The sequence below is a fragment of the Eutrigla gurnardus genome (genome assembly GCF_963514095.1).
Source record: "Eutrigla gurnardus genome assembly, chromosome: 4".
Lineage (NCBI taxonomy): Eukaryota > Metazoa > Chordata > Actinopteri > Perciformes > Triglidae > Eutrigla > Eutrigla gurnardus.
This window is the reverse complement of record NC_139918.1, coordinates 29,539,032-29,559,600: the sequence shown is the minus strand read 5'-3', so window position 1 is coordinate 29,559,600 and position 20,569 is coordinate 29,539,032. Positions and strand designations below refer to the sequence as shown.

Sequence of the window (20,569 nt, the reverse complement as noted above, 5' to 3'; positions counted from 1 at the left end):
GCATGCCAACATGTTCTAGTAACCTGAATACAATTACACCCCAGAAAATTAGCAGAAAAGGTCAAATTTAAGATCACGTCTGTGTACAATTGAGTCTCGTAAAATGATAAAGAAACATTTTTTTTGACAATATAGACCACTGTTCAAAAGTGTGACAGCTTGATTGGGTACAGTCCGATGGCTGAGAGATATTATTGACTGGTCTTTACTGCTTTTAGGATGTAGAAAGACCTCTTTACAAATAGATGTTATTTTGCATGAAGGGTTTGTTTTGTGCCTGGAGAACAAAACGCTGTACAATGGTTCAACTAGACTGAAAGGACAGCAAGAGACAAAGATCCCTCCGAACAACGGTTCCATAACAATAGAAGAAATCACCAGTCGTTAGTCAAAGAAACGGGAAGCTTAGGCATCAAAATGTGTCCGGATTTAAATAGGAACAGCTTCCTGTTTCAGTCTCGAGTGCACCTTAATGCCTCTGACAAGCTGGAATATTAACGTGTGTGGTGCTTTAGCAATGATCGAGGGTCACTTCTGCTTTTCTGGGCTGGAAAACAAAACCAAAATCCAAGCTCCAACAGTTTTTCATGCAACACTAATTGAATTACTCTTCTTCTGGGGACAAAACTATTTCAAACGTAAATAATACAATAATACGTATTATACATCCCCCTTATATTACACACCTTGTGAACCGTCCACAAGATCAAATCTGCACACATTTTCTATTAATTTGGCTGATTTCAGGTTGGATTTGGGCAGTGCTACGTTGGAAATTATGTAAAGTTACCAAACTCCTCGGTGACATGAAATTTCACTAATATTGTCATTGTCCTGAAATGAAATAAACCTCTAGAAATCATGGATGAAATTTTAACTCAAAGTTGCAGCAAGCCATGTTGTGTCCCCATTTGGGATGTGCAGGAAACTATAAAGGAAAGTTTTTGCCAGCACTTGATGAAAAGTCCATGAAAAGTGGAGCAAAGCTGGATTTATTGAAAGAATTTTGATATTGACAAATCCCACTCAGTAATCCACATACCAAAATGTCTGCAAAGGGAGCTATTATGACTGGCAATAGTTAGTTGTCATATAAAGAGCTGAGTGCTCGGGGTTCATTAGATTAATCAAAGGGACTGGTTGGTATTAGGAAAATATGACTCTCCAGTAACATGTAGTGGCAGCTCTAATGGCACGTTTAAATGCCTTTGTGTATTGATGCAGCCACATACAACATAAACTAAGGCTGCACCATTTTAACTTAGAATGTAGGAATTATGTAATACAAAGTGACATTTTGACTTAAGCCAAAATTAGACTGTATCTCTTAATTTAATGGTAATTATAAATATGATGTAAGTGTTCAAAGACATTACAAGTAAAAGCAATGCCACAATCATGACGTGTACATCATGTTAATATTTTCTGCTTAGAATATTGCAGGTTATGTTAAAAAGTTAATATTTTGATTTTTTTTTTAATTATGTATATTTATTTTCACCTTCATAATGTATTTTCTGGTGGGACTTTATTTCCATAGTGAAAACTGTGGCGGAACCAAAATACAACGGAACGATTGTGTTCAGAGTGGCGGCGGAAGATTTTTAGCAGACGGAGCACGGACAACTAGCTAGTTAGCGGCCGTTGGAAACAAACTCCACTCATAGCAAGTTCTCATGTTACCCAGTTAAACCTTGACCGTATTTAGTTAGCCGCATAGCTGAACGCCTACTTTCAAGACTTGTACTGTTTGCCTATTCCATCCAGAGGTCGAGACTTTCGTGGTGAAGATGGGAGTGCCGAAATTTTACCGATGGATTTCGGAGCGCTACCCTTGCCTCAGTGAAGTAGTCAAGGAACACCAGGTAGGGAAACCAGTGATGAGCAGCGTTAGCAGCGTTATCTTAGCTAGCCGGCGGCTAGCAAACAAGCTAAGTGTAACGTTAGCGGACCGTGGAACTTTTATTCCACGTAAGTTAGCTCACCAGTGTTTTTGCCTGTCGACAGGACAAGTCTCTCGTCACTCACTCCCGACTCCGTTATTAAATTACGTTACACACGTCATAGTTCTCATAGTTAGTGAATTGCCGGATTCCAACACTAACTCGCTTTGAAATTTTAGCCATCGTCTATGTGTAACGGCATTTTTAACGTTATCAGGTCAAACTGTATTTACGTAAATGTGCTACCATCGGGTATCTTAGGTCTTTGTTGGGCAGAATATTCTGAGCAACAATAAAGCCCTCACGGGTCAGCTAAGCTAACCAACTTTAGGCTAACAACCGGGGAGAGTACACAGGCTGCAGCTAATGTTAGTAGCCGGCTAGTTGACGTACAGCCACCTTCCTTTACAAATCCAATGAGTTGCTTTACAATTTACGTGTACACATGTAGTAATTGTGTAGCTAATTGGTACCTTACATTGCGTTAATTGGGCTGGAATTGACTTTAGTGAGCTAGTTCTGTGGAAGGCAGATAATATTTCAGTGCTTGAGCAGCAGTTTCATCAGCTGGACGTTGCTCAGTGGCACCCCCATTGCGTAAGCCACCACTGAGGTGTTTGCTAAGTCAATAAAAAGGACATTTTATGCTTGCAGCTTTATATTTTAATGACAATGGATGTGACCTATGGATAAGTACCTGTTATGCCCTTCTCTGATCATTAGGGTCACTCCACAGTAACGGTGTCACAATATAAATGACATTTCTAGGGTAGAGGTGCACACTTGCATGCTTTTGGTGACTAATAAAGATGAGCTGACCCTATCACTTATGGCTCCCAGAATGTGTCGTGGGAAGGAATAACCCTTTGCAGATGCACCAACCAATTGAATACAAAACAACAAAAACAATAACGTTGCTGAGAGATGGATTCCATGCAGTCAAGGAATATCAACACATTGTACAAATTGGCCAATTAACGGGAATATATTTTATTTACAATATTTTCTCTCTCTTCAGATTCCAGAATTTGACAATCTCTATCTGGACATGAATGGGATCATCCACCAGTGTTCCCACCCGAATGACGAGGATGTCCACTTTCGCATTTCCGAGGAAAAGATTTTTGCCGACATCTTCCATTACCTGGAGGTGCTCTTCAGGATCATCAAGCCACGCAAGGTCTTCTTCATGGCGGTGGATGGTGTGGCCCCAAGGGCAAAGATGAACCAGCAGAGAGGACGGAGATTCAGGTTGGTGTTCAGATAAGAAGGTGATCCTCGGGTCGTCTGACCTCCTTCCAGTGTGAATTTAGTGTTGGTGTGTCTGTCGGGCTTTGTTATGAAAGGGTGAATGCAGGTTCCTGTTATAGGAATACCAAAGTGTAATTATTGTGTTTTGGAATAATTTTCACCCCATTAAATTGCAGCTGTTTCACCCCAATATGCACCTCCTCTCAATCTCCCCCTGGATGTGATCGTTTTAAATAATGGCACATTCTCCTTTTTTTTTTTTGTTATCTCATCAAGATGACAATTCCATTTGCAAATGTATTTATGTAATGTCTGGTGTATTTCTGTGGTCTAGCAGGGATGTTTGTGGTACTGCCTAATAAGGCAGAAAATCTTCCATTTCTTTGGTCATGAAAAAACAAACTACAGGCAGGATAAACAGCCTGAGACTGAGTTTGACCTGCTCACTTTTATATCTGCATGTGTGGGTGCATGTCTGTGTGTCTAGGTCCGCCAAAGAAGCAGAGGACAAGATAAAAAAAGCTCTGGATAAAGGAGAGGTGCTTCCCACAGAGGCTCGCTTCGACTCAAACTGTATCACTCCTGGTAGGAAATGCTCTGAAGCTCTACACAAAATGTGCGCATTAAAGTTGATACAAGGGGCTGTTTCAGAATATTAACATACCTGTAATTTCACGATAGGGATTTTTTTCCCTAACCTCTTCCAAAATCTAGAAACGTGAATTTCTAATTCTATTAGGAATCATTAGTGTTCAGTGAGCAATTCCAGGTTGCAAACATGTTAAAGGAGTCATCACCTGGTTTTATACGTATCCAGCCCCCCTTGGATCGCTTTGGATCAATTCGTAAAACTTATTAGAAAAAAAAAAAAAAAATGTAATCAAACATTGAGCTTGTTCTGACCCTTTTTCGTACCGCGATTTTATCACGCGAGATTACGCGCGAGGTTTTGACTGGTCCGGATGTGCATTGTATAATATGTAATGAGGCGCGCGTTGATTCGCCGCAGGAAGGACAGAGCCGGGGGGGCTTGCCTGCATGCAGACTCCAAAACATAATGGCGGCGCTTCGGCGATTTCAGGTAGCGGACGGGGCGGGGTTGGGTGGTGAAAGAGGGGTGGGCTTATGCAAGTAGCCGCCACGGTGACGTCACCGAAGGCGCAGAATCAAAATCTTGTGCTTTAGGAATGCACACCCTTGTGTGCTATTCCTGTTCGGAAAAAGAGCAGAAGCGAAAAAACGGCGCCACTTTCAAACTCCAGCCTTTCAGGCAAGTTTCAACTGAGGTCAAACACAGATATGCATGTTTTAACAAGAGAAATTGCGATTTCCAGGTGATGACTCCTTTAAAACTCTAGTATGAACTAGATTTCACGACAGCCAAGACATCAAGACATTTATTTCAGGAGAGAGTTCAAAGATTTGGTCCCAAGTATAGTGGAGCACAGCACCATTAGAGGACGAGCGTTTCATTGCCAAGTGCGTCTTCATCATTATGGGATTTGGTATCCGATGAAAAGTGGGCACCAACTCCTTTTTAATCCCGCATCCTTCTTCCAGGCACCGACTTCATGGCAAGACTCCAGGAGCAGCTCAAGTATTTTGTCCACAACAAGCTTTCCACCGACAAGCTATGGCAGAACGTAAACGTCTACCTGTCCGGTCATGAGGTGAGATGAGTCGTTTCAGTGGCACGAACGTCGGCACCGATGTGCTTTTCTGACCAATGTGCTCTCACAGCTTCCAATATTGATTGTGCCAAGTTTGCATCTCTATTTCTTTACAGACTCCAGGTGAGGGAGAACATAAGATCATGGAGTTTATTCGCTCTGAGAACACCACGCCGGGTCACGACCCCAACACCCGACACTGTTTATACGGCCTGGATGCTGACCTGGTAGGGTTTGTGCATCCTTTTATGAGAGTGTATTCTTCAAACCCTCTTTGGACGCTGACACTGTTTTGATCTCTGCGTTTGTAGATCATGTTGGGTTTAACCAGCCACGAGCCAAATTTCTCCCTGCTCAGAGAAGAGGTCCGCTTCGGAGGAAAGAAAAACCAGAAAAGGTTTGCTTCCTTCTCATTTGTTGATCAATGATTTCAATTTTCTAGTTTTATGTATATGTCTATTCTGTCATACTGTTCTTGGAGTTTAATTTATTTTTCTGGTTCCTTCTAGGATAACTGCTCCAGAAGAAACAACTTTCCACTTGCTTCACTTGTCTCTGATGAGGGAGTACATAGACTATGAGTTCTCTGGGCTCAGGGTGAGAAAGACACAGACTCACACAATCACACCGTTAGTAGAATCATGAAAAATCCCAGATGGAAACATGTTTTTCCATGCCAGGGAAGGTTTTAATAGACGTCTTTGTGTCTGTTTAGAGTATTAGATTTGTATTCTGATTCTATTTCTGTATGTTTTCACAGAATCAGATTGGTTCTGATTATGACTTGGAGCGGATAATAGACGACTGGATCTTAATGGGCTTCCTGGTGGGAAACGATTTCATCCCTCACCTCCCTCACCTCCACATCAGTCATGATGCTCTGCCGTTGCTGTACAAGACCTACATCAGTGCTCTGCCCACCATGGGGGGTGAGAGACACACAAATAAACACCATGACATCACATTTATTTTAAATGAGAGTTAAAATGTTGCATGTAAATATCAAGCATGTGCGAGATGCTAAGTTTGTCATGGATTGATATGGAAAATTTCAGATTGAGAAGTTAGTTTCAAGTGTTATTTGTGCTGCTGGTCAAATTGTTTTTACATGTAGGTCAGTCATTATAATATAGAATTATGTTCTGATTTGTTTTAAAGTATATTGACACAAAAACAAACTGCATCCTGTTTTCTGACTCAGGTTATCTGAATGAGAACGGCCATCTAAACCTCAGAAACTTTGAGAAATACATGGAGAAGCTTGCTGAGGTGAGACAACACTGTAAACCCATTTCCTACTTCTTGTTATTGGTACACAAGGAAGGAAGGAGATCTTAAAGTTTGACATCATCTTTTAACACTCATATGTAATTGGCCTCGTAGAATAATGTCTTTATTTTTAATTAATTTATTATGAAATGATGTCGGCTATAATGTTGACATTAGTCTTTAAAAATATTAATGTTGCTATAGACAACTTTTCTTTTCTTTTTTCCACAACTTTATGTCATAGATTGAGCCTTCGTTTCCCCTGGAGGTTGTACCCAATGGAGAATTAGTGAAGTAGAGGCTCATAGGGAACCAATCTAAACACCCCATGGTGTCATTATTCTATTGCCATTACAATGTACAATCACTACTTCATAAAGTTGTCTAATACTGCTTCAAGACCAGCTGTTAGTACATGTGCAACTAATACTGGGGGGAAAAAATCTTACATCCGATTTAAGTCATTCAGTCTGCAGAAAGGTTTTTCACAAAGTTAGCATGAAATTAAATTAAGTTGGTTTCTTAATTAAATATGACGGAATATGATTGGGGAAACCACCATGAATAAATGGTTTACATCTGTTCCTACTTTTCTTGCTCCTTTTTTTTTCCTCGCAGTTCGACCGGGAACATTTTAGCGAGGTCTTCGTGGACTTGAAGTGGTTTGAGAGTAAAGTTGGTAACAAGTATCTGAATGAAGCGGCCGGACTGGCGGCAGAAAAGGAGGCTGCCAGCAAAAACGCCACAGAGAAGGAGGTATGCTGTTACGCCAGTATGTTCCTACATATACACGCAGGGATACAGTAACTAACCATTTGTGTGCGCGTGTAGGATTCTATCTCATCAGAACGAGTGATTGGAGAAGGAAAAGTAGCAGCAGGCGACGAGGAGGAAGAGGAGGATGACATGTTTGAAACAGAGTTCAGACAGTACAAGCGCACCTACTACATGACCAAGATGGGCGTGGATGTGGTGTCTGAGTGAGTGTACAGACGTGCATAGAACAACAAACTTCATACATGAGGCAAAACTCTAATATCAAAGTTTATTACTCGGATTATGGACAAACAAAAAAAATCTGCATGAATATACAGGAAAGGGCTGTAAATTTGCCATTAACTTTATGACCAAAACTGTTATTCATTTACTTGTAGAGAGTCTCACAGTAAGCCCGTTCTATTTTCAGCACAACAATATAACATTCACGGAAGCTCTGAGAGGCAAGAGAGCAAAAAATAATGTTTGATCCATTTTCCAAGACTGATTGAACATTTTTTCACTCTTGTTTTGTTACGGTTTTATCTCTGTCATGTCTTAATAACAGTTGAAAAAAGATTTTGCCAGCATAAACTTTTAAGTTCCTCTAATTTTTTTTACAGGTGGGGGGAAAAAAGTCTTTATTGTTGTAATACTCGCTTTGGCCACAAGAGGATGAAGTGCACCCTGCGTTCTAAAACTTTTTTTGTCATAAACACGGGAAAGAAAACAATTTTGATCTGACCTAAATTATGTTTCCAACTTTCCTCTCAGGGCTTCTGCAAATATCAGATTTTTATACATTAATAACCATTTCAAATTTATTGTTTGACACCATTGTATTAAAGGTCACAGTTTTTAATGTTTCTCGACGGGTTTCTGTTTAGTTTACTCACCTTCAGCAGGTCAGAAAAATAGCATGAGAAATGAATGGACACGTCAGGTCAAACATATTGACATTTCATGCCCATACATCAACTTATGACCCTGAAATATTCTCTCGTTTGCAGTGATTTTCTAGCCAGGCAGGCCAAGTGTTATGTGGAAGGTATCCAGTGGATTCTGCACTACTATTACCACGGGGTTCAGTCCTGGAGCTGGTGAGAACTACTTCTACGTGTCACTTACCCTCTGAACTTTGATGTTGTTTTAATCCGGTGGTCTGGAGGGATTCGGGTAATGTATTAAATGCTCTTGAGAAGTGAAGTTTTCTCAAATGGGTGGCTTGATCTCCAAAGGAAATGTTTTATTCATTTCTCTACAGCAAGCCAGTTTTTAGTGTGAGCTTTAAGAACCAACACATAAGGGGAACAGAATGTCCTGAACGTAAAACCCTTTTTCTTGCTCTCCGTCCATATGTTCTCTTCAGTTGTTTTTTTTTATTATCTTAAACTAAACTAAAAATATGTCTCTCTAGGTACTACCCCTACCACTACGCTCCCTTCCTGTCTGACATCAGGAGAATATCAGGGTTAAAGTTGACCTTTGACCTTGAGAAACCCTTCATGCCCTTCCAGCAGCTGTTGGCCGTCCTGCCTGCTGCCAGCAAGGAGCTGCTGCCTGAGAGTTACAGGGTAACATACTTACATCCAAGCACGTACACCAACACATTTAATGCACTATGTATGTACGGAACGTGCACGTGTTTTGGATTTCATTTGGCACATTCGTTCCCATGTGGAAAAATATTTAAAAACAAGCTACGGCTAGGTTTATCTAAATGGAAAGATGAAATAATAAAGATGATAATTGTTTTTGTGTTTTTTATGTCTCAGCACCTAATGACCAGTGAAGACTCCCCTATCATAGAATACTACCCTGTTGACTTCAAGACGGACCTCAATGGCAAGCAGCAGGAATGGGAGGCTGTGGTTCTCATTCCCTTCATAGATGAGGTACACACACACACACACACACACACACACACACACACACACAGAAATCCTGCCACCGTTATGTTAAAAAGCCATACTCACATGTGTGTTGTGCTCTCATGGAACAGAGGTGCTTACTAGCAGCCATGGAGCCCTACAATCACAGGATGACCAAAGAAGAGAAGGCAAGGAATCGTCACACAGAGTGTGCAGTCTACTCGTATGACCATGAAGCAGACTTCACATACCCCTCCAACCTGCTTCACCTGTTCCCTGACATCGTCCACTGCCACGTCAGGTGCGTACACACACACACCTTTTGCATTAGACATGGTTTTCCTGTCGCATTGCGAGGAAACCATCCCAGCTTGTTCACCCAGTTGGTGCACATGAAGTCTGATGTTCACTGCTGGTTGACTGTATCCTTTGTGTGTTACAGGAAAATAGACATCCCTATGGATGCCTGGCATGTACCACTGGACCACGTCAGCAGACGCTTCGACCGCTCGGCTCTGTATTTCTGTGGCTTCCCCACATTGCAACACATCAAACACAAGGTGTGTGTGTTACATTCGTATTGGATGCCAAGGTTATATTTCAAGGATCTCAGCCCGTAACACAGGGTCTGATGGAGTTCCTCAGTAATGTTTGTTTGTTGTGAAGTACTTGGAAATAGTAAAATTAAACCTTTTCATTGTTTCTGTCTCCCTTTCTCTTGTTCATGGGCTCACTCACTCTTAGTTCTTTAAGAAGAAGAGTGGCGTGGTTGTGTTCCAGCAGAGCAGCAGAGGGGAGAACATGATGCTGGATATCCTCCTCAGCCAGGACGGAGAGCCGGTGGGAATTCTGTCTTTTGTTTTGTGTTTACTGATCTCATTTTATAACCTTATTTTGAGAAGTTGCTCTGATGTCTTTGTCAAAAGTATTATCATAACTACCAAATATCCATTCATTTTTTTAGTTTTAACCCTTCCAATGCTAGTTTATTTTTACATAATGCCACTGTTTTTTAAAAAAAAGCACAAAGACACACAATCACATTTTTATCATATCATATATTTATTTATTTATTTTCCCACAGCTATGTTAGTGATTTGCCAGAACCTCCCTCCTCTGCCTCTTTAGGTTTGTGCTGATGTTGCTGCACAAGTCCTGGGGAAGTCGGTGTTCGTCCACTGGCCGCATCTCGAGGAAGCTCGCATCATTGCAGTGTCAGATGGAGACGTCAAGTAAGAATTAGTACTCAAACATGGGAATAATTTGTCTTATAGATTTTATTTTTTATAATCTGGATGTATTCTGCTCATGTAGTAATTATTGCCATAACTTTTATTAGGATTTTTTTGGAAAGCATTCACTCAATATGAACCTAAATGAAAAGATTATGTTGATGATGCATGCTGATAAAAAGATAAAGATTGAATAGAGTGGCTTTAAAATAACAGACGGTGAAACCTCGGCCACAGTCGCCAAATATAGAGCCGAGTGAAACTTTGACCCTGTTTTGCAGGTTTTGTCTAGAGGAACCACCTGGTGTCCAACGACTGTATGACAGGCCCTCCTCTCCTCCTCCTCCCACCAAAGTGGCCAACATGTCTGATAAGGACCAGAAGGACTGGGTGAAGGATGTTCAGGGACTCACTGAACAGTAAGCCTCAATGAACAACAAGATACTTTGTTTTATTTATTAATAGGAAAGAAAACTGCAGTTTTTATTCGTCGTGTTTATGATTCCTTTCTTTAAAGTGATTGTTTTTTCTCCCAGCTTCCTGAAAAGGAAAGGCATCATGGTGAATGAGACCTCGGTGGTTTTGTATGGCCAGTTGCTGACCGGAAGGAAATACATCCCCAAAGCCAATGGGGTGGTGGAACTGGAGAAACAGTGGGCTAAGCAGATCCTCCCTTTCGCCTTCCAGACGGTGGTTAAGGTACAAAAACTGATCAAATCCATGGAAGCCTGTGAACAATTAAGGTCCATTTGGATGTTTGTGTATTTAAAGCCTCTCTAATTGCTTATTTTTCACTGGACTGAATTTAAATTATTCATGAACATCCAAGGAACCCAAGGATTTTTTTAGTGCCACAGATCTCCTTACATATAGCTTTGAAGCTGAAAGACCCTCCGCTTTTTAAAAATACTTATGTGGGAAAGTGTTAATATTCATTGGAGATGTATTTATAACAAATTTGCATGCACATTCACAGACTGAAGACTTTCATCACCTATGTTACTCGCCCATATTTCACATGTGCCTTCATCTTCTCAGGACATCAAGGCCTTTTACTCGTCTCTCACCTGCTTCAAGAGCTTGGACGAGCTCTTTCCACCAGCGACCGCTGTCTTCATGGTGGGGAACCCGTACTACGGTGCCATGGGCGAGGTATGTGACCGCTTTACTGCTTCAGTCAGAAGATCACATCATTTTAAAAGTGAAGGAAGTTAAAAATGAAATAGTTATATCTGCCGTATTATGCTCTAAATGGTCATTTTAATGAAATAATTGAGGTTACTCCCCTTGCCACTCAAAGGTTCAATGTGTAAATTTGCCATTTAAAGTTTCTCACATTGTTACCCGTTCTCCCAGCTTTATAAGTATTCAATAAAAAAATGTTTTTACCTACAATGGCCCAAATATGTTGTTGTAGAAAGCTTAAGTAAACTATTAAAAAAAACTGAAGGTACTCACTCACTCATAATTACATGAATGCAATGTTTTTTGTTTTGTAAAGCTGATGTTTTTTTGTCAAAAGGTTTCTCTGTGTTCTCTTGGTTATTGTGTATTGTTTGAGGAGAGCAACATGTTGGTCTGGTGGCTTATTGAAACGTGCCGTCTCTTTTTATTATTTAACAGGTGCAAGACTCGAGCGACGTCATTAAAGAAGGCCGAGTACGAGTGGTCTTCAACGTGCCGCACGAGCCCCAGCTGGAGCCCTTGATCCAGAATCAGCATGTAAAAAGACACACATTCAATTCAGAAATCGTGTGGACTTTCCATTCATCGCTCACTCATTTGTTTCTCACGTACTGTTTGCCTGCACGCGTTTGTGTTTTGTAGAAGTACTGTGTGAAGTACAGCCCCGGGTATGTTCTGGCATCTCGTCTCGGCGTCACCGGCTACCTCGTCTCCCGCTTCTCGGGAAGCATCTTCATCGGCAGAGGCTCTAAGAAGAAGTAAGAGGACATTTACATCTTCTTCTTTTTTTTAAATTGTAAAGATTGCTGCCTGGAGGCATTATTTTTTGGGGGTTCCATATCTGTCCCACCTATTCTAATATGATATCTCAGGATAACTGGAGGGAATTTGAAGTAGTTTAGAGTAGAATTTGGTGGTCTAATGTTTTCTTCTTCATTGATTGCAGTCCCTGTGGGGAGCAAAAAGCTAACGTTGGCCTGAACCTGAAGTTCAACAAAAAGAATGAGGAGGTTCCTGGTTACACAAAGAGAACTGAAAAGGAGTGGCTCTACTCTGTTGCTGTGGAGGAATTGCTGGCTGAGTACCTGGACAGGTAAAAAAAAAAGTGTGTGTGAAAAAGTGTTAGTTAAAATATGTTCTACTTCAACATTTAAAAAAATATGCTTTTTGTGCCTTTTTTGTAGATTTTCTGAGGTATTCAACTTGGTGTCGAGAAACAGCCATGATGATGTTTTCTATGAAGATGACATCTGGCCTGCACCCGACCAGAACGGGTAAAACACACACACATTTAGAAATAACACTCTTTTGGGTGCATTGTGAATTCATTGAGGATTCATCTAAATATGTGTCAGTCCTGTCAGATCGTTTTCTAGCCCTCCCACGTTGATCAGATTCTATCCTCTGAATTCATTGACTTGATGCATTGATGATCTCTGATGCTGATGGACATCCCACAGGGCGGAGAAGGTCGCCGAAATCACCTCATGGTTGAAAGGTCACCCTGTGAGCTCCATCGGCAGGACGTCATGTGACCTGCAGGTGCTGGACTCGGCCATCGTGGAGAGGATCGAGGAGGCAGTGGAGAGGGTCAAGGTGACATTGACATACACGGGCTCAAACGACAGCATTCTTCCTCCAGCTACCGTGTCAGGAGTGTGAACTCACCATCCCCTAATTCCTGATCCTCTCTGTCTCTTTTAGGTGAAGAAGAGCACCAAGAAAGTCCGTGTGACGGTCAAGCCTCATCTCCTCTTCAGGGTGAGTGCTTTTTACCTCGATGTGTAATTGCTTGAATTAAAGTTCATGGAGGCGTGGTGTTAAATTGACTTTGGCTGACTTCTTGCACAAAAATTACATTGTGTTCGTATTGCTTTTAGATCTTTAAAACAAATCAGTGATTGTGTGAGAACTTACTTTTTTCAGCGGAATGCACAGAGCGGCAATATTCGACCTTTCAACCTTTTTATGAGATGAACATGAGAAATAGTCTAATTGTAAAAATATTCTGTATTTTCATTTTGTCCACGGTGAGGAAAAAAGGCCTCACCAACAATAATACATTTAAGACTTACTCTTTTCACCACCATCCCAAAGTCAGTGTAAACTGTCAAATAGTCATTTTTAGTGGTTATTTGCATAAAATAATGACCGAGAAACCAAACATTGTATTTTTAGTGATAAAAAAACTCTTGGCACTGGTAGTTTTAATGATTTATTATAAGCTGCTAAGAACTATTGTTAGGGAATTCCCCCTGTATTATCTATTTTATGTTGCTGTGAAATCATGTCCTTCAAACTACTGTATTTATTCAAGTTTCTCAACTTTAGAAGGTTAGTTTACCTTCGCCCCGATACTAAACCATTGGGTTGAACATGTTGGTCTGAATGTGTGTGGTTGTGCAGCCCTTGGAGCAGCAGCAGGGAGTGGTTCCAGACCCGGATTCAGAGTATCGCCTCTTTGACAGAGTCATCAACACCAGGGAGAGCTTCAGCGTCCCACTGGGACTCAGAGGAACCATCATCGGCATTAAAGGAGGTGAGGACACAGTCTCCCTTCTGTTTTCATACCGTTAAAATAATTTCATCAATTTATGTTGTGTGTCTCTGTGCTTCCAGCGGATCGTGAGGCAGAGGTTCTCTACGAAGTGCTTTTTGATGAAGAGTTTTCTGGAGGTCTTAACATCAGGTGATGACACAAAGTGAAACTGGAGTGCGTCTTGCTTCAGGTTTAATTTCTGACAGAACAGCGCATTATGTATGTATGTAAAGAACCTCCACCCTGTGTCCTCAGGTGCACTTCCCCTCGTGGTTACCGCCTCCCCCCCTGCGCTCTCATTAACCTCTCCCACGGAATGCGAGTGGATCACACCTCCCACAAACTCACCGCCATCGTCAAACCTCAGCCCGCCACAGCCGCCAACTTCAACTCGCAGCGCCAGATGTCCGGTTTGAACCACTCTCCGCGTTCACCCTTTATACCCACACAGGTGAGGGTGGAGCCCGACACACCCACACAGTTGTTTTTTTGTTTGTTTTTTACCTGACTGAAATAAATGATCATTTTTATAATTAAAAATGCTTTCTTTCTCTATTCCACCTCCTGTAGCATAACAATAAACACAATGCAGCGATGGCAGCCTCCCAGGGCAACAGGAACTCTCCCTCAAAGGGTCCTATCCAGAAACAACAGGCCAAGGTATGCACTTGGTCACCCTTCTCACTCCTATAGGCCCTTTTTAACCATGTGACCATACAAACATACATTTCCAAATGTGTGTGTGTGTCTCTGCTTCTCCAGGAGTACAGTAATGTGTGGCAGTCCCTCCAGAACTCTGGGCCTCCTCTCACACCTCCCGCTCACTGGCACAATGTACGTCTGTTTACGAGGGTGCTTTGTGAAAATGTTTGTTTTTTTAAAATTAATAATGAAAGTTGTTTTTTTTTATACCCATATTAGGTTGAATTTTATTGTGCTCCATGGGCCTGTTTCAACACATTTTCAACTTGCCAGCTTTGAGTTTCTACATGAGATCATTTTATCTCGTGTTAATGTCGACACATTTCAATACTCGGTACAAGCAGTGCCAAGACATTACTGGCTATCACCTGAAATGTGTTAAACGTCTTCCACTTGACTAAAAACACACTCATAAAGAGGTTAGTGTGTGTTAAAGCAAACATCAAAGTTGTGTATTTCTGTTTCTAGGAAGGACTTTCCCAACAGGGGAAGAACCAGCACGCCAACAAAGCTGTAAGTACACGCACGCTCTGACCTCACGTGAAAACTGCAACATGTCAGGTCATCAGCTGCAGAGCAGGATCGGGCTGACGGTTTCAGGTTGAAAGCAGTTTATTAACCTGGGCTGCATGTGTGTAAGAATGTATGCGTGTTCAGCAATAACAAAATAGAAAGAATGCTGAGCTCTATTGGTGGGAATGGATGCAGATTAAAGGAGTTTAATGTATTAGTGTGTGCATAACGTTATATTTATGAGTGGATAGAATAATGTTGCTGTGTGTACGACTGTTCTTTGCAGGGACCAGTTGGTGGCATCAGACTGCTGAAGAAAAATGAAGACGCCAACTCCCTTTTCCCTCAACAGAACACAGCCAATAAGGTACACATACATGCACACTTTTAAACTTCGTTTCCCAGCCTGCTTTTCTTCCGATTGCAATATCAGCCGCTGGCTTGTTAAACATGATAGTATGAACGTGTAAAATAATGGCTCCCCACCTCCCCGGGTATATCTCTTTGCATTTTTCTCTCACATAGGCTACGACTGAGTTTGAGGACCTGATAGCCAGTCTGAAGATCTCCAGTGGCAGCCAGCAGACTCCACCCCCTCCTGCTCCGCCACAAGCACCCAGCAGCCAGTCAGATGGCCCGTTGTCCCCACAGTCCTTCGCCATGGTGAGTATGACAGACGAGGCTGCTTCAGAAACGTGTTACTATCTGTCATAACAATGTATAGTGAAATATAATATAATATAATTTATTTTACAGATTTTTATTGTTCTGATTTTGCAGAGTAAGATATGTTTAACATCTGTAACTATTGTATCGTAAATTATGGCATTTCACTGGCGTTTTTATCTGGTATCTTGACATCGCTATTCGCTGTGAACTCGGGTTTGTTTGTGTTTTTGCAGAAGGGAACCCTGATGCTGAAGGAAATGCTAAAGATCGACGGCGCTGGAACAGGAAGTCCCTCTGCCCAGGAGGCAGCTAACGGCGGCGGCGGCGGCGGCCAGCAGCAGAACAGGCGACGATCGTCCAAGAAACTAGGTATGGAACCAATTACTACACAACGTAGCACACCATAGCTAAATGTACTGCAACCAGTTACAAACCCAGAAGGGCGCCTGTATACAACTTTTATGTTTTATTTTTCTCCCTTTCATCGTCTACTCTCTCCTTCCAGCAGCAAATATGAACGCCCCCCATGCTGACGCAGCTGTAATAGCTCCTCCCATGTTGGCCGCCCCTGCCAACCTCTCAAACCCGATGCTGACCAGCAAGGTGTCAGAGCTGGCGTGTGTCTGTGTGGGGTTGGGAATGGCACCGCCCGATTTCAGCTACATAGGCAACAGACAGGTAACGCAGTGCAATTTTTGTCCTTTGCAACACAGAATGTATTATTATTATTTGCCAGGAGATGTATTGGCCATGTGTGTGCATCTCTGCGTCTGTCCGCGGCTAATCTCGCATACTGCCGCATCAAACTGCATCATATTTGGAATGCTTATTTATGGCTGCATGCTCAAGGACCTTTCATGGTTGTAGCGATTCACACTTTCTCAAAACACCCTGTAATGCCTGTTGGGTACGGTCATTGATTTTCTGCTGACTCCTCACTCACGACTACAAAGTCAGATATCGGTTTTTACTCAAAAAAATAGTTTAATTGAAAAAATAGTATGAAATGAAAAGGCCTTATTTACCTGTGTGGTGTAGATGTGTGCCAGTTCCAGAACGTTCCTTTGTCTCCACAGAGTCGGACAGTCGTGTGTCAGGTCAAGCTGTCCAATGGGTTGATGGTTCATGGTCCCCAGTGCCAATCAGAAAACGATGCCAAGGAGAAAGCTGCCTTCTTTGCCCTCCAAAGACTGGTAGGATTACGGTTTTCCATAAAGCAGCTGTTAAACTGAATTATTGGCTGTAAAGGAGTGTGAATGAAGGCGGTGTTATTGTTCAACTCTTCCCTTTCGCCCATCTTTAGAACTCGGTGGGATCTGGCTTCCCTCACCCGCCTCCTATCTACCCACCTGGATTGGGTCAGATACGACCCCCGCCCATGGGACCCATGACACCCGTCTTCAACCAACAAGGTGCGTCTTCCTCTCCTCACGTTTCAGATGAGTCATCTAGTAGAGGGTAGGAAGCAGCTGTCCCTCTAGTGGACGATCCTTACCGAAGCTGTAGTTTACAGTCAGCATGACTCATCATATCTACAGTTCCTCAGCTGTTTGAAGCACTGCTAAGTCATTACCATGTATTGCAGCTTTTATAAATACATATTTGCAGGGTATTGGTTGCCTACAATTGGTGCAGTGTTTGGCCTTTTGTTGTCATTTAATACTTTCTTGAGACAAAGAACCTTATGAATATATATGTAAATGAATCTGAACCTTTTTTTCGGTGCTGATATCTCATGACTGTGCTCTTTTTCTCCAGGTGGTTTACTGTTGCCTCCCCAGGGTTACAAGCCTGGCCCAATGTGGGGAATGCCACTTCCTCCTCACCATCACCAAAACCAGCCCTTCTTCGGAGCAGCTGGAACCTTTCCCGGCGCGGCGCGCGGCCAGCCTTCAGCCGCACCCATCGGCTCGCACAACCAGTTCATTCCTTTACAGGTAGACGATGATTGTTGAAATATTCTCCTACTTCTCTCTCGCGGTGCGCGTAGTGTTTTTCTCGCGGTTTTTAAATGTGTTCAAATTTGGAATATTCTCCACATTTCAGCACCAGGTGCAAACTCGCAACTCGGCTGTACCATTTCCTGTTTAGATAAAGTAGGGTTCGCTAGCTGTTAGCTGTTGGAATGTGAGAGAGCTACGGAGGATGTGGGGGTGAAGAGGGAATTCCTGTTGCATGCTGCGATAGTTTAATGTAGGAGCTGAGAGAGAGAGTTTATCACATTTGATCACGCCGTGCTGTTTTGGTAACCCAGCATTCCTTCTGTCCTCATACCTGAACAGGTGACTAAGAAGCGAGTCTCGGCCAACAAAAAGAACCAGGACACTCGAGAGTTTTACAGCGCCGCCCACACCGTGTCCAGAAACCAATCACAGAAAGCCCAGAATCCGCCCTTTGGCCATCCGCTGGCCCAGAGCGACTCCCAGGGGGGGAAATTCGACCAGCCGCACCAATATGCCGCCAACAGCAACCCCTCCTCGTCGAGTCCCGGGCAAGGGGACGCCGTTTCCACGACGGCAGCTCCGCACACGCCCCCCAGGCAAAACGTCCCGACGACAGGCCACACCCCTGGCTCCTCCTCCAAGAGGAAGCACAGAAAGCTGGCTGTCAACTTTGAGGCGGCTAAAGTCTCTGAGTGAATGAGTGAGTGTGTGTGTGTGCATGTGTGTGTGTGTGTGATGCTTTTAACCTGCTCTTTTAAAGCCTGACTTAGCATCTCTGATCGAAACCTCATCACCATGGAGTTTCTTTTCATTCAAATAGATATTCTTTTGTCTCATGTTGTGCTCCTGAGCAGACAAAACTTTTGCCACTTTTACTCGAAACGCAACACAAAAGTGTCATGACGGAATTCTCTTGTGCTCTCAGCTCTCCTCTTGAGATGAGTTGGTCTAATGTAACCTGGCTGTTGTAGTTTTACGTTCCCTTCTGAGATGTTGCCGCCTTAAGCTTTTTTTGTTGAATGTAAGCCTACAGGTTGCTGTACAGTTGTTACAGTCTTTCTCTTCTTCTTTGTCTCTGAAATGGGTTGATTTCGTTGATCAACTTCCCTTCTTAATTCTCTATTCACCATACTTGAATGAAAACTAGTTTATCACAGCTTGCATATCTAACATTGCAGTCTGAGATCAATGAACGTGGCAACATTGCTGGCCCGAGATTGCAAAAGTAAAGTTGTAATAAACCATAGTTTATCTTCTCAACTGCAGGAGCAGTGAACTAGTGAAGTATATTTGGAAACAATGTCCTGTTTAAAATGTTCTGGAGAGACGAGAATGAATTCCTGGAGTTGTTCATTGAGCTTGTCGTGGTCGAGTGAAATGCTGCTTTAAATGTGCGTCATCTTCATGACATGCATAACCCATAAAACAAGGAGTTTTTACTGACTTGACGTGCTGCTATTGGTTTGGTTTTGGATGGCACAGGAGGCTCCATGGCAGCGTGGACTGAACAGAATGCAGATTTGTTTACATTTCACAGCGTGAGAATAGTCCGTGTTCATTTGTTTCTACGTCTTTAGAAAGCTGGTCTGACCTCATGCAAGGCCGCGTTGGCCGTGTTTTGTTTTCAGGGCTATCTAAGTGTATTAATTGCATGACAGCAGGCCTTCTATCTGTGCTTGTACATAACGATCACTTCATGAAGCATTTCAACCATTCGTATCGAAACACGTCTGCTTTGTCAGGTTTGGATCAGCGGTGTTATCAGGCCAATAATGATTATCTGTTTTAATGTTTTCTTCTTTTTTTTGTGATAGTTTCCCCATCAAGTTTGAATTTTTAATTCTTTCCAACTTGCTGCGTTTTTATGCCTTTTTTTTTTTTTTTTTATGGTTCGTTTACATCACCGCCAAAAGTTGAATAAATAAATACAAAAATGGATGCACACATTGTAGAATTATGCCTTGAGAATTTGTCGGGGGGGTAAAAATCAGACACACTCTGCGATATTGCCGCTGTTTCACACCAGCACATAGTGAAATCCCACCTCCAGAGTTGAATTTATATAAACTGGGAGGAAGGCCTTTTTTCAAATATATTGCTGCAGTCTGCAAACTAATCTGTCAGGTTCGTTCTGCTACAGGAACCCTCATACTGCCAGAAAGCAGCTACGTAAAACAAAGCCAATCATTCAGTTGGTCAACCACATGCATTGATGACTTTTACCTAATTGTCTTGTTTAAGTGCAAGTATAAAGGAAGCAATGGCAGGTAGTCCCCATAAGGGTTAAAAATGGATTCCAATATCTGCGTAAATGCAGCCAAAGAACATTGACAATACTAATATATTTAATTGATTTATATTTACATAACGTGCCCATTAATTCAGTGTCTCTAAGATACTTTTGGGAACGTTCCTCCAGGTCTTGGTTGGTGGTTTTCTGAAGCTGATTGGCTAATTTAAAAAATCTTGGCTTTATTGTGCATCTGGACTTATTTACACAAGCACACATAAAATCTCTCCATTTTTAAAGATCTTTTCCTTTTCAAGCTATGGATTTTATGGATACCCTTTTTATAGACAGTCCTGGGGTCTTTTCTGAGCTTATTCTTGTTTCAATGTGTGTGTGGTGGAGCTAGTGATGAAAGCCGCTGTAGCGACTAGTGAAGTCTTTGGTTCGTCCTTGTTTTGAGGCACACAGGCATGCCAGTATGTTTGTGGTGTGATTGTTGTTTTAAGGCTGATATCCTCACGCCTGCCCTGGGACTCGAGTCTAGAAGGCTGCGGTGCAATAAGAGGAGGTTTTAAAACATTTTGGAAATCGAAGCACACCTGTTCTATATCTTTCTTTTGTTTGTTTGTTTTTTTTTGGAAATGAAACAAAGTAGAAAATTCTCAATGTGAAGAGATAATGACTTGCTGTTTTGAACCAGGAATGTGCTGTAAATATCCATTTAATAAAGTAAATCTTTTGTTATAACCTGGCTGCTTCTTTTTGCTTTCAGAAACTGTTTATACATGAGTGTACG

General features: G+C 42.1%; 1 protein-coding gene across 2 annotated transcripts; it reads left to right on the top strand.

The window, feature by feature from the left end:
* The first annotated feature begins 1,636 nt into the window (after positions 1 to 1,636).
* On the top strand, positions 1,637 to 20,520 carry xrn1 (5'-3' exoribonuclease 1). Of its 2 annotated transcripts, none has more exons than XM_084006946.1 (41): positions 1,637 to 1,865; positions 2,962 to 3,194; positions 3,682 to 3,779; positions 4,755 to 4,864; positions 4,981 to 5,091; positions 5,176 to 5,261; positions 5,374 to 5,461; positions 5,625 to 5,793; positions 6,066 to 6,133; positions 6,752 to 6,889; positions 6,965 to 7,113; positions 7,900 to 7,989; positions 8,307 to 8,463; positions 8,665 to 8,784; positions 8,892 to 9,061; positions 9,203 to 9,320; positions 9,505 to 9,600; positions 9,889 to 9,992; positions 10,274 to 10,411; positions 10,529 to 10,691; positions 11,031 to 11,144; positions 11,616 to 11,714; positions 11,820 to 11,935; positions 12,124 to 12,270; positions 12,362 to 12,451; positions 12,638 to 12,773; positions 12,882 to 12,938; positions 13,584 to 13,716; positions 13,797 to 13,866; positions 13,972 to 14,167; positions 14,287 to 14,376; positions 14,479 to 14,550; positions 14,887 to 14,931; positions 15,218 to 15,298; positions 15,457 to 15,594; positions 15,834 to 15,969; positions 16,109 to 16,278; positions 16,677 to 16,793; positions 16,904 to 17,012; positions 17,359 to 17,537; positions 17,883 to 20,520. In XM_084006946.1, exons 1-41 carry the CDS (start codon positions 1,791 to 1,793, stop codon positions 18,237 to 18,239), a joined length of 5,133 nt encoding a protein of 1,710 aa, XP_083863072.1. In that variant the 5' UTR covers positions 1,637 to 1,790; the 3' UTR covers positions 18,240 to 20,520. The 2 variants fall into 2 exon arrangements, with proteins under 2 accessions (XP_083863072.1, XP_083863071.1); XM_084006945.1 differs by having other exon boundaries at positions 16,106 to 16,278.
* Positions 20,521 to 20,569: the final 49 nt, after the last annotated feature.